General features: G+C 40.0%; 1 protein-coding gene across 1 annotated transcript; it reads right to left on the bottom strand.

Annotated features, from left to right (window-relative positions):
* Nucleotides 1-442: 442 nt before the first annotated feature.
* On the bottom strand, nucleotides 443-7,619 carry ccn4a (cellular communication network factor 4a). Its single transcript, XM_046057755.1, has 5 exons — nucleotides 7,342-7,619; nucleotides 3,943-4,231; nucleotides 2,948-3,202; nucleotides 1,550-1,740; nucleotides 443-1,456 (listed from the first exon to the last, which is right to left on the bottom strand). The coding sequence occupies exons 1-5, from the start codon at nucleotides 7,387-7,389 to the stop codon at nucleotides 1,157-1,159; spliced, it is 1,083 nt and encodes a 360-aa protein (XP_045913711.1). The 5' UTR covers nucleotides 7,390-7,619; the 3' UTR covers nucleotides 443-1,156.
* Nucleotides 7,620-12,921: the final 5,302 nt, after the last annotated feature.

Below are 12,921 nucleotides of genomic sequence, written 5' to 3'. Positions count from 1 at the left end.
TAACTTTCATCGACCACTTGATCAATACAACAAAATTCAAATACGGCAGGAGGGAACAAAGATGAAGAGAATAAATTGAGTGATGAATAACATTAGTAGTGTAACTTAGGCGGTGTAGCACAGGCACAACCTGGAGGAGGAACTAGTCTAAATGACTGTATTAGTATAATATTATAACATTAAGTTAAAAGTACATTGTTAACTTAATAGTAAACTGTAAGTTTGATATTAATATATTCATTATGTTCAATATAATTTCATATAATAGTATATAACTTACCACTAGTGTAATATTAATTCAAATTACAGCTGTTTAAGTTTGGGGTTGTTGTTTTTTTTCATTAACTTTGTGCAAGAAAAATGCTCTAGGCTACATGATAGTCTCCAACCTTGATTTTAGGCAGGCTATTAACTCGTCAATAATCACAACCGTTTATGCAGAACATTGAGTTCAACATTTATAAAGTTTGTTGCAGCACATCAAACTTTTTTTTTTTTTTTTTCAAAAAAGTGACATTAACAAGAGCATCGGCTTTATGAGAAGTTCAACGTGTTTCAATAAAAGGCAGAGATTTAGCTAAATAGCCGGCTAACGTTAGCCAACCCCACACGCTCCTTGAATTTTCCCTGTTGTTCTGTCTTTGCGATTCAGCTTCTTGCAGCGCATCTCACTCTTGTTTTTCAGGAACGGGGCTGTTCAGGTGGCCACAGAGCGACCGGCCAACCGGGTTAATCCCGTTACTCCTGATCGCCACTCCGACTATGTTTTGGACGATTAACGTTGCGGGTCCGGCAGGGTGGGAGATTACGGTCGGTTGTACTCGTCAAATTATTTTCCGGTTCGCACGGATCTATTTTTTTGGAGCGTTTAAGAGGCGCTCGGTAGATCCCCGCGCCTAACGTGAGCCTACAGAAAGGAATCACAGTCGCTACTCTCTGCCTGTCTAGTATTTTTGGCTACGCATTATAAATAAATACGTTCACCTACACTTTTAGCAAACAAACTTTTGGACAAACAGGATTTTCACATTGAAAAAAATATCTTCAAAATGTAATACCTTAATTAAGACTTTTAAATACTTTTTAATGGCCTTAATTTTCGCAACATTGATTTATTACCTTTTAAGACTTTTTGAGACCGCGCGGACACCCTGGGTTAGTTCATGACTTCTGGGTAACCATAGTAACTCTCCAGCTCGGCGAAGATGTCGTTTGGGTTTTTGCAACTGAGGTTGCAGAAGCAAGCCTGGACCCACATCATCTTCCAGGTGAATCCTGTCCCGTTAGGACACTCGAAATCTACGTCGATGGTTTTGGACTTGTAGGGGATGCAGCAGCGCTCGTCTGTGCAGACGCCGCAGTATTTGGGCCTGTACTGCTTCTTGCTGGTGCAGCCAGAGATGGTAAAGTTGGAGGGCTGTTCTTCTCTGTAGATGTTCAGACATTTCTTTCCCGGCTGAGGAAGGAAGGAAGTGGAAAGTATGTAAAGTCTGGGAACCTTTTTTGCAATCATTGTTTGACCGCTTAAGATATAAAACAGAATTACTACCTTGATGTGTTTGGTGATATCGACCTCACAGGGCCGTAGGTTGCAAAGCCGAGACTCTTTGACCAGCTCACACTGCTCGTTGGCGTTAGAGATCCTCATGGACAGGCTGCGGCCACAGGTCTTTGAGCAGGGGCTCCATGAGGTAGTCTGGGTAATGCAGTTCTTGTGCCAGTTGGTCTCAGCAGGGGAAACTGGATCAACACAGAGAAGTGAGGTAAACAGTTAATTTTTGACACATCTTGTGTCTATTCAAAACTTTTAGTCAGTGCCAACTTGTCAAGATGTCAAAAAGCCCTGATAACTGTTTAAAAGGTTTTTAGACACCTGCTGATAATACAGAATGGGAGTTGTGTACACATCCGATCTCTATGTTTCGACATTTTCAGTGTTTTGTTAACATTTATCTTTTGGAGCTATAATCCAAACTTCACAGTCTTGTGCAACATATTTGATGCACATTGTCTTCAGAGGGTCATGCCTTGGTTCCATTGTTAACATTTTTATTGAAGACCAGTTCCCAGTTCGTCCTACATTCGTGATATTTTACACTGCATCCCTTCCACTACCTCTGCTTTTCATCTGAATCTTTAAGTGGTGTTTGCCTAGTAATCTGGTTCTGATCAGTGTCCTTATGCAACACAAAGAGATCTTCCTTCACATTATTCCCTCCGTAATGCTGCTGCACTAAATGACTGGAAACTGGACATGACCCAAAAACAGTGTGAGGGCTTCCTCAGGAAAGGAACACACACACACACACACACACACACACACACACCACACACCTCACTCAACTCACACAACTACAGACTTTCGACTGCCAATTTCAAACACACCTGCTGCTATGCTATTTATCAAATCCAACCTTATCCACCCACTGTTGGAAAAACAATATATTGGCAATTTCTTCTATAACACAGTGTACTCAGATTGAATTAGCACTAATTTACAATCATAAATATCCAAAGAGTTGAAACCATATGAAGTCACTAAGAAGCCATAGAGGAGTTTTGGTATCTTAAAACATTTTGTTTTTTTACTGTACATGATCACAGGTGTTCTTTTCAAGCCTCCTGAACCTGCATATGACCATGCCTACAAAGCAATGACAATGACGATTTCTTTAAAAAGTCATTCCCCAGTTTATTCCCTAGCATTCCCTAGTTTTGTGTGTTCTCGTATAATACCTGAAGCATTTCCTTTGATTTTGCTTGTCTCAATGTCTTCAGACTCAACCGTGAACTGTGTTGCATGTCAGTGAGCTGGAAGGAAATTAGGGGGTTTGGCAAGTGCTACTGGGAATTGAAAAAACAATCCAAGGAGAGTTTGCAAGATAAAGCCCAACTTTAAGCAACAGAGAATACTAACACCCCTAGTATTATATCCATCACGTCCTACCCTCTATTGCATGTCGCGGCGCCGTCTTGCGCCCTCTCTTTGGTTCATCACAAATCCATTTCTCACAGCATTGTCCCCGGACTTTGACCCGTCGTGGGGTCTGGCACCACATTCTCGGAGGCTGGGACTCTGTGCACAGTGCCACGCATCCAATGGCACCGTTCACACACACACACTGGTATTTACAGCTAGGCTTGAAGCTCTGCCCGTTGCGGTAGATCACGCCATCATGCTCACAGCCTGTTCCCACCATATCTGGCACAGACAAACAACAAGCAGTCAATTATTATAGAGACATGCATGGCAAACAGCAAACACTTGGATGCTATATTAATGTACTTGCATTTATAATCCAAATAGTCCTTAGAAGTAAACATCTGTGATTTTGTAGGATATATGATGTTGTGGATTGCCACTTATCACACAATAACAATCAAAACCTCATCTATGTAAAACAGATCTATTGAATCACTACTTTAAACATATTGTATTACAATTACAGTTTGAACAGAATAATAATAATATTAAAAGCAATTTTTTTGCATGTCCAGGAGTATTTTATTTCCCATGTGTAAATACTCCCAAAACTCAGGCTTTTGATCACTTCAAGTCACTTCAATATGTGGTTTGTAATATGACATTTGTGGACATGCAACTGTTGTCACTGTATCTGTATCAAAATGTCTCATGCAACTACAAACTCCTAAAATAACAAACAAAAATCAGAGAAAGTGAAAGAATCCACGCCTCCTGCTGCTTGTGGTATCAATCAGACAACATTAAAATGCATCAGTATTCACATTACATCAGAACTGGTTATTAGTATAACCAGTTTTGATGTAGAAAACACTTGCTCTATTCAAATCTGGTCACTTGCAGTTGGTACTGCGGTGTGGACAGTGAAGTTAAAATACAACATCAGAAAACAAGCAAAAACTTTTCCTGCTGTGTGCAAACTCTGGTTTGTTTTGTCGGTTTTGGTGAGTGACACTTACATGCACACACTCCTTTTTCGTACCTAGGCATGTCCGAGCTGTAGTCACAGTACAGTCCCTTGTGGTAATCGCATGTGTCTGCCTCATTGCACACCTCGCCCACCTGCCGGGCACAGGCCTTGCAGCAGTCACAGCCGTCCATGAGGAGGCTGACGCCCGGCGGACAGGTAGGGTTGACCCTGGGACACTCGCAGGGCCACTTACAGTACTGTGTCCGGTTGTACAGGTCAGCGGCTGGGGACGTGACGGCTGTGGCAGGTGGCATGGCAGTGGAATTCTGGGAGTAGGCCTGGAGAGACGAAAGTGGATGAATTAAGCCTAAAATACAAGCAACAACTTTCTTAAAAGCAAATGCAGTTTAGTGCAACATGATGTGCAGTTCATATTTATAGCCATTTCACTCCAGTATGGTGTTTTTGTTCACAGTATGCCCAATTATCTGTACCATCATGAATGAGACTTCATTACATTGAATATATAATACAAGCATTGCCCACGCAATGTCATAGGCGTCAGCGGCTACTCTTTGTCTGTGTTTGTGCAAAATCAAAATGCTGTCTTTTATTACATGAAAGATATTTGACACCCTGTGGCGAGGCAATATTCTTAATCCTTAATCCTGAATTCTTTCATATCCAGCCCTCTTTGGTAACCCTGTCTTAGAAAGGTCTGAAACACCTCTGCTTCACTGCCTACATGGGTGAAATACATGGCAGCTTGCCCATGTCTGATCATGCTGTGCAATAAATCAAATAACACTATAAAAATTAATGTAACACCCAGCAGAGATAATCTCATTAAATCAATGACAATGTCTTGTATGTGCTTAACACTCTGGAAGAGTTCCATCATCATATTTCAAATCTACAGCTACAAACAGATCCAAAAACCTGCCAATGAAACCTAATCAGTGTGACTCTTACAAGCTGCTCTGTGAAGCCAAGATCACACAGTAAAGAGCTCTGCAGCCCTTAAAAACAGATGTTCTCACTGAAATGGGCCACATGAGCCATATTAACAGCATAGCACTTAGAGGTTAGTTTTGGATGGTGGATGCGTGAGTCTCAGCAGAGGAAACATTCTGACAACAAACATCACTTTTTAGAGGCCAAAAATTTAATTTGGCTTGTTCTGAGGACACAGTGTGCTTGAGAAAATGCCAGAACATTTGTTTTCGGGTCATTGTTCAGTGAGTGAGACAGAGATTTTTGCCTCTTAGTCAAAGAAAAGTTGCATTATGTTTCTGCTACAAATACGTCCTTATAACTTAAATGGATTTGTTTGGCAAAAATGGAGAATATGTCAACTTTCATTCAACTCACATGCAGGAATAATTAAAATCATGAAGGGTTAGAGTTAAGACGCTTTTAAGCTGTAACAGACACTATGTCTATCTTAATTGCCTCACTTTTGACTGTTTTAGGGAGGCAAACAATGCATTGGAAGTCCAATATCGTCTGTATACTCATAAATTATAATATCATCCATATGCTTGGAACAGCAGAGCACTGCACTTTGGTAAGGAGCTCCTGACACACACATACGTGCATGCACACAGTTATTTGTGAGAAAACATGCTCAATCATCTTATGCAAGCCCTACCCATTGTCACATACCTGAGCTGGTTCTCTGCACTTCAATTAAATTATGGATATATTAATAACTGCTGTGCACAGTGTTGAAAGCTAATGCAGATAAATGAGTTTCAATCATGGCCGTGCCACTAAGCCATTCCTCAGAAGAGTTCATTTAGCCCCCAGCTATCAGGCTAATTTACAGAGAACATACATACAAAACAGCTCAAAACCTGTCCAGCACTTGGAAAACATGGAGTAAGCCTAATGCAATCATCATCCTGAAATTGTTCATCTGAGCTGACTAACTTCAGCATAATTTTATTTGAAAAGAATTTAATCACTCGAAGGAAAGGGCAGAGTAACAGCACTAAATGAGTTAGAGAAACAGATTTTTAATAGAATGTGAGCAGGACTACCAGAAGAGAAAGACAGTCAAAGAAGTTGGTGATCTCAAAATATTCAGATTTAATCAATTTAAAATATTAGTGACACACCTATTCAGTCATGTCTTTGAATGTTCTCCAGTGTGACCTCAAATAGCTGTCATGTTTTGGTGATGGCCAGTTAATGAAAACGGTGTTTTCTCTGTTGTAAGAAGTGGCAAGGACCAAAAAACAACACTTTTCCCACAAAATACCAAGGGGCAATGGACAAACTGTCACTTGGGCATTGTTTTCTTAAATTGTCCCCCAACAGCTTGTGACATTTAAGCGAGGGAACGTGGTTTTAAACATCTGAAAACATATTCATACTTTAAAAGATGCTATGAAAGCAAGAAGAATGCATTTCATTACATAATCAGCTAAAATTATGATAATAACATCCCATGTGATATAATGTATTAATGACCCAATTTTAATATTTAACATTTTATCAAAATAAAACCATTTGGTGGGACATTTTAGTACGCAGTTCCTAACTATTTTGGCAATAACTACATTAATTATTTTTTCAGTTGCTAAATGGCTTTAAAAGGTATCTGAGCAAAACTAAGAAGAAGAAAACTAAGAAGACTGCAATTTTCTGTAATGAATAATAGAATAGTCCAACACATTATGACACACCGAAAAGTTTTTTTTAACTTTACCCAAGCATCCAGTTTCCTAAAGCTGACTGATAGATAGATAATGTACAAGCATGGAAATGGATGTCATTGATTAAGCCGTTAAAAAAAAGCTGTTTCCCACATAACCACGAGGTGGCATTAAAACATAACAAAAGCTGGAAAGTGAAGCTGCAGTGAGGCAGCAGCCAGCATCTCTCACCCCGGGATGATTGATGAAAAAAAATTGACTTCTTTCCAGAGATATTTAGAGGGAATATTCAGGTCAGTCAGTGTATTCAATCAAGCGTACCCATTTCCAAGTCAAGAACACTTCCCATTGTCAGTCAGCACTTATCTTTTGAGGCCACATCTACATGAGTAGGCTAACAATGGAAACCCGCTTATACGTGAAAGGATGTCAGTACGATGATATTAGGCTCTAATAAGAGGACAAAGAGTAAGTCACAATAAGGTCCCTTTGGATTCATAATTAAACATTTAGTAGGCTAGTATGCTTCTTACAGGGATAGCACAATCATTTCAGTCACTAAAACTTACTGTGAAGTACTACAAACACATTGGAAGTTCCTATAAGAGGTTTAAAGTAGCTTTTCTTGGTGTAATATGGACATTGACAGGCTACTATTAAATGAGCAATAAAGATGCATATTTTTAGAGTAATATTAATTCACCTCACTGCTCCTCAGAATCCTGAAAGTCACACTATAGTAGCCTATGCTGCTTGCATTAATATTATTTATCTATCCTCCATCCCACCTGTTGAATCCCGGCTGCAGTTAGAATCCACAACAGGAGCCAACTCATCACTGGTGAGGAACTGCAAATGCATTGAATCCAGAATTAGTCCCGTCCTAAACGCTCAACTCGCAGCTCTCCACAGGTGTGCTACATCCTCTTCCCGTCGCTGTCATCTCTGTGCGCCTCTGTCTGCGTCCGGACCGGGGCTGACCGAGCCTGTTAAAGACTCCGGGTTGACGTAAGGTCTGAAAGGACGAGCCCCGCATTCTTCTGAAACGGGACGGTTTCTCCTCTCCACTCTCACCCGATCCTCCTCCTCACAGCACTGGCAGCCCCGGTGGTTTGGGCGTGTCTGGAAACCCAGAGACGGGGCCATGCAGAGGTCCCTCTGACACTTGAGTTACTGTTGCTTCATTTAAGATTAAAGGGCAGGTCCAGATGTGTTTTTCTTGTCTATCTTAAAACAACACTCACATGCCTGGCCTATTATGTACATTAAAAGATGTATCCTCTCCATGCTGTGAGAGATTCTTTCCTGACAGGACTTCAAGTGAGAGGAGGCAGAATCCACAGTCCTCATTCTGTGCCAAAATACAGTGGATAGAAAAAGTATACACACCCCTGTTAAAATACGAAGTTCTTGTGATGTAAAATAAAGAAACATAGATAAATCAGAACTTTTTCCACCTTTAATGTGAACAATTCAATTATAAATAAAAAAATAAAAACCTTACAATAACCTTACAGTCTCAGTTATTCACATTACTGTTTTTTAGTGCAAAATTCCCCCTTCCCTCAGATAACAGCGACCAAAAAGTCTTTATGAGGGCACTGAATGTGTACACTGTGACATCTTCAGATCAAATTGTCACAGTGGGCTTGATGCGCAGTGGGCTTGTGAAGTGATGGTCTTGCACACGCTGTATTTGGTTTAGATGCATGATGTAACTATAAAATCTGAGCCAAAGATGCTACTTCTTCAACTTTTGTTTACTGTATTGTAGTGCGCTGAAGTGCAATGTGCATCTTAGTTTGTGCTTGTTGCTTTGGGATCGTTACTCTCCAATCAAGCCCCAAATAGTCACTAATGTTTCATTTAACAGCATCTCACCCTACCTCACCTCATCTGATCTGATCTTATCTTTATGCACATGATGGCCTCTTGCTCAAATGGCTCGGCCCTAACTGGGCCAATCGTGATCTGAAATGCACACAATATTGTTGAAAAGATGATTTGCTTTCACAAGAAGTGATTAAATACACCCTACAGGTTGCCACCTCCTACCTAGAGTACCTATTTTAAGGCTGACGGCTGTGTCTGGCTCACAGATGTTCAGTTTAAATCAATGATGTCATCAATCTCAGTCAAGTCTGCTACTCTGCTTTCCTTTCATTTTCCTGGAAATTTGAACGTTTCTCTGAAACGACGCAGACAAGGGCCAAAATAATTCCACTTTACACTGCTATTCAACCATATGGAAAACATCTTTTATTTCGGTTATGCAGGACCTCGTGTGTCACCGGTCTGCTCATGAAAATATCACTGAAAACTCGCTCCGTAGGCAACAGAGAGAGAGAGAGAAAGAATGATAGATCAGAAATGAGCACTTTGTCAAGGAGCAAGGTGCCCCACGTCTGAACCCCTATTATTTACAGGCAGATCTCTTATCCCTGTCAGACAGCTGTCAGCCTGAGCTGATCTGAGCAGTGCTTCTCTCTCTGCTCTTTCCCGGGACAACCCATCCCCTCCACAGCACAATGTACCCACTCTCTCCGCCTCTGCTGCCCTCTTTCTTTCTCCCACATCAATCCATTTCCATCCACCTCAATTCAGTTCAGTTCATTGGTATATTTGTTACATTTTTATTCTATGCAACTTATGCTTTAGTAAGTCTACAGTAAGTGTTCCTATTGTAATGCTTTTGATGATTTCCCATGAATGCAAACTATGATTAAAGACAAAAAACACAATATATATCATACCAGAATATATCGCAGGTGGATGTGCACATTAAAAAAAACATATGGGTTATTTATAAGTTGTTGTGAAATGAAAAACAAACAAATTAAGATGGACTGATCAGATCAGTAACAGATCAGTTCAAAGGCCAGTTCACTCATTTTGAGACAATCAGAAGCTGTTCTGTCATTTTGTATAAATCTTCATTTCACTTTCCCTTACTCACTTTCAGTCCATCCCTTTCTTTCTCTTTTTAATCCTCTAACCTTTCTCTGCTTCACACAATATCCTCCACTGAAACAATACAGAGACAAGAAAGGAAAGGTTCAAACCACAGGTGGTATCATTCATGCTCATGTCAGCATCTGTCCTCCATTTTCTGGTCTGATTCGATAGCTTAACTGTGGAGCTTTACATGGAACTACAGAATGCATCATTAGATGATGTTAATCAAAGCACAGCTGCGTGCCAACTCTGTGTTCTTCATGTGTCTGTTGCGGTGCATGTGCAGAAAAAAAATTCCCATAATGAAAGCCAAGTCTGAGGCGACTACTGCTTTGCTCTCACATGAAGTGGATGTAGAGCTCTGTTTAAAAAAGCAAGTCATGAATGAATTTATTGTCTTAAAGCAATAGTTAGACATAATACATTCATTTGGTTCTTGCCAAGAACTACTACTACTACTCTCATTGTTATCGTCAGCTGTGCCACCTCCTCAGCTCTTTGTGTTTCTTGTTTGTCCCCTGTCTGTCTTCTCCGTATGTGTGTTGTCTGGATGTGGGACTCTTGTCCTCCTCTCTCGCTGTCTAATCACCTGCACACCTGAGACTCATTCCAGCAATCAAGCCATGTAGTATTTTTATGTTAAAATAACAGCTTAAAAATCATTTTGATAGTACACTGACTTGAAATAGGGTGAAAGGCGTCTCTATCATTGCCTCGCTTGGAATTGGGACGATGTAACATCCTGGACAAGAGCAAATATTGGACTGGCTTTTACTCGTTGGTGTGAGCTAAAAGAGCTGAAAGGGTGCAGGACAGATACTGAGCTGGCCTTCTTGCTGCGGGATTAGTAAGCAATACATTATTAGCTGGCTTGCTGTGTCTTGTGTTGTTGCACTTGCTTGATGTTTGCCTGTGTAAGCAAAGTTATCAACTCAAGCAAAATCTGCCAGTGGTTTCAGTTGATGTTAGCATACTTACTATGTAACACACTCGGACATCCGTAACATTAATGTAAGCGCTCTTTTATCAGTTGCTTGCCAGCCAAGTTTCAAGCAACATATACTGGTGCTCATGGAGAGTGGCGCCGGTGTTGAGCCAGCAAAGTATTGCCTGAAAAGGCGCTAGATTTGATATTGCAATATGTTTTAGAAAATGTCAGACTATTCCTTTCATCCTCTTCTGGCCTTGAGAATTTAATTCATATTAATGGTGAGCTTAAAGTCTTCACATGATTTGCATAAACTGAAAGTCAGGGTAGAAACATGCAATCTGCACACGAATGGGATCAAACCTCAGGTCACCAATGTTAATCACTGACCCACTACCTTACCCTATATTGGCAAGAGCACCCCTGGACCCTTTGGTCGCACCACATTCCCGTATGTGAGGCAGAATGAAACACACATCCCATGAGAGTGAAGGAGCCACTAAAGCTCTCCAGGTATAAAAGTGTCATAGATGGCCTGATTACAGGAGCTGACCATCTATGATTTAAGTCTTGCATAGCTGGTCAAACTGAAAATCCCCTCATTAAAATCCTCTCAACTCACAGAGAAACCTTGAAGTTAAACCATGTTTTGGAAATCTTCAAGCTTCAAAGTCAAGTGAAGTTGGTAATCCTCCTTAGAGTTCTCCCACTCTAAGGAGTTTTTTCACAGCACACCATGAGTGTGGGAAAATTTTCAGAACATCACATCACTCCTTTCCCGCTAGTGGCCTCATAATAGTCTGTAAACTGCTTAGAACAGCACAGTGTGTTTTCTCTGCAGCTTGAAATGGCTCAAGTTCAGAAAAATCAATCTTTCTGTAAATAATACAGACTGTGGGAAGTTCGAAAGTTAAAGCTGGGGTAGGAAATGTACTATAATTGGTGATATTCTCTTTAGATCCCAACAGCAACCAATAAAATCAAATGCTCTGACACAAAAATTTAGTAATTAATTCACTTTAATTAAATTAATTGTGCATGAAAATGTGTTTTGGGGAGTGGCTTTGGAGGGAGGCCTTAAGTGGGGGGATGAGATTTTTTTCAGTTGGATACGAACAAGCAAGAGACAGCTAGATTTTAAAATCTAGCTGGTTAGTTTAGATTAGCATAAACTGGAAACGGGGAAGCAGCTAGCATGGCTCCATTTGATTTGCAAACAAAATCCAACTGCCAGCACCTCTGAAGCTCAATAATTAAAACATTCTATCACGTTATAACTCAACATGTAATTTTTATACTTCTGGTAGGTGGATTTTGTTAGCATCAAATAGAGCCATACTAGTTGTTTTCCCCTGTACATTTATATCACTTCATGTTTACCATACAACATGAACATAGCAATCTTCTCATCCAAATAACAGCAAGAGAGTGTGTTTTTGTATTTCCCCAACTCTTAAAGTATTCTTGAAAACTTGATTGAACTTTGTGAGCCATATGCTTAAACTATATGAGGGGCTTGTTTGTTTGTGTGTATCTGTATGTGTGTGTGTGTGACAGAGAAAGGGCATGGCAGACTGCGCTCAGACCAGTCCAGTAATTATACTGTCTTTATATAGCTGTGGTTTAAAACTCATGGACTGAGGAAAACATCTGCTGTGCTCCACAAATTCAAGAGTCCTGCATGAACTCAAAGCACATTAATAGTAAGCGATTCCTCACATAGCTCACTGTGTTGTAGGCATCTGTCATCATGGTTTACCACTTAATACTACATTATTGATGGATTTAAACCTAGAATATTGTTGGCCTGGTAAAACAAACAGCGCACAATACGAGTTAAAAAAATGTCAGTCAGCTATTTAAACTTTTGATTTATTACATAAATAAAGCAATTTGTTTGGTGTACAATGCATACCTGATGAGAATATATATTAATAATTAATTAACTCCTCTTACAGATTGCGGCAAATTATCCTCCACCTTTATTAATTTAGCTGTTTGCTGTTAATTGGAAAATCTGAACACATCAAGAAAACATTTAATCATGGCCTGCCAAAAACCATTTTAGTTTCAGGTCCAATGCTGTTGGCTCTCTTTTTAAGAAACGTAGTGTGTTGTACACACGCACACACACACACACACACACACACACACACACACACACACACACACTCAATTACTGAATGTGCAAATACATGCAGACATTTTCACATACAAGTACACATACCAGGGGCTGAAAGCAGAACAATAATTTGCCTATGATTAAAATGATTTATACCAAGGACTTTTAATGTCCATCATTATTCTCTCCGAACAGCTTATTTCCACTGGCTGCCCCAGCAAGGCCAGATTTATAACTCTGGTGAAATATTTTTGTACACAAATGTATAAATACATGTTTTGGGCAGTGAGATATTTGTGTATATTTTTTTTACAGATCTCCATAGGACACATTGGACAAAATTCCACAAATGTGTAAAAAGGA

The sequence above is a fragment of the Micropterus dolomieu genome, linkage group LG09, assembly GCF_021292245.1.
Source record: "Micropterus dolomieu isolate WLL.071019.BEF.003 ecotype Adirondacks linkage group LG09, ASM2129224v1, whole genome shotgun sequence".
Taxonomy (NCBI): Eukaryota; Metazoa; Chordata; class Actinopteri; order Centrarchiformes; family Centrarchidae; genus Micropterus; species Micropterus dolomieu.
The sequence above is the reverse complement of the archived record's forward strand: the minus strand, read 5'-3'. Positions and strand labels throughout refer to the sequence as shown.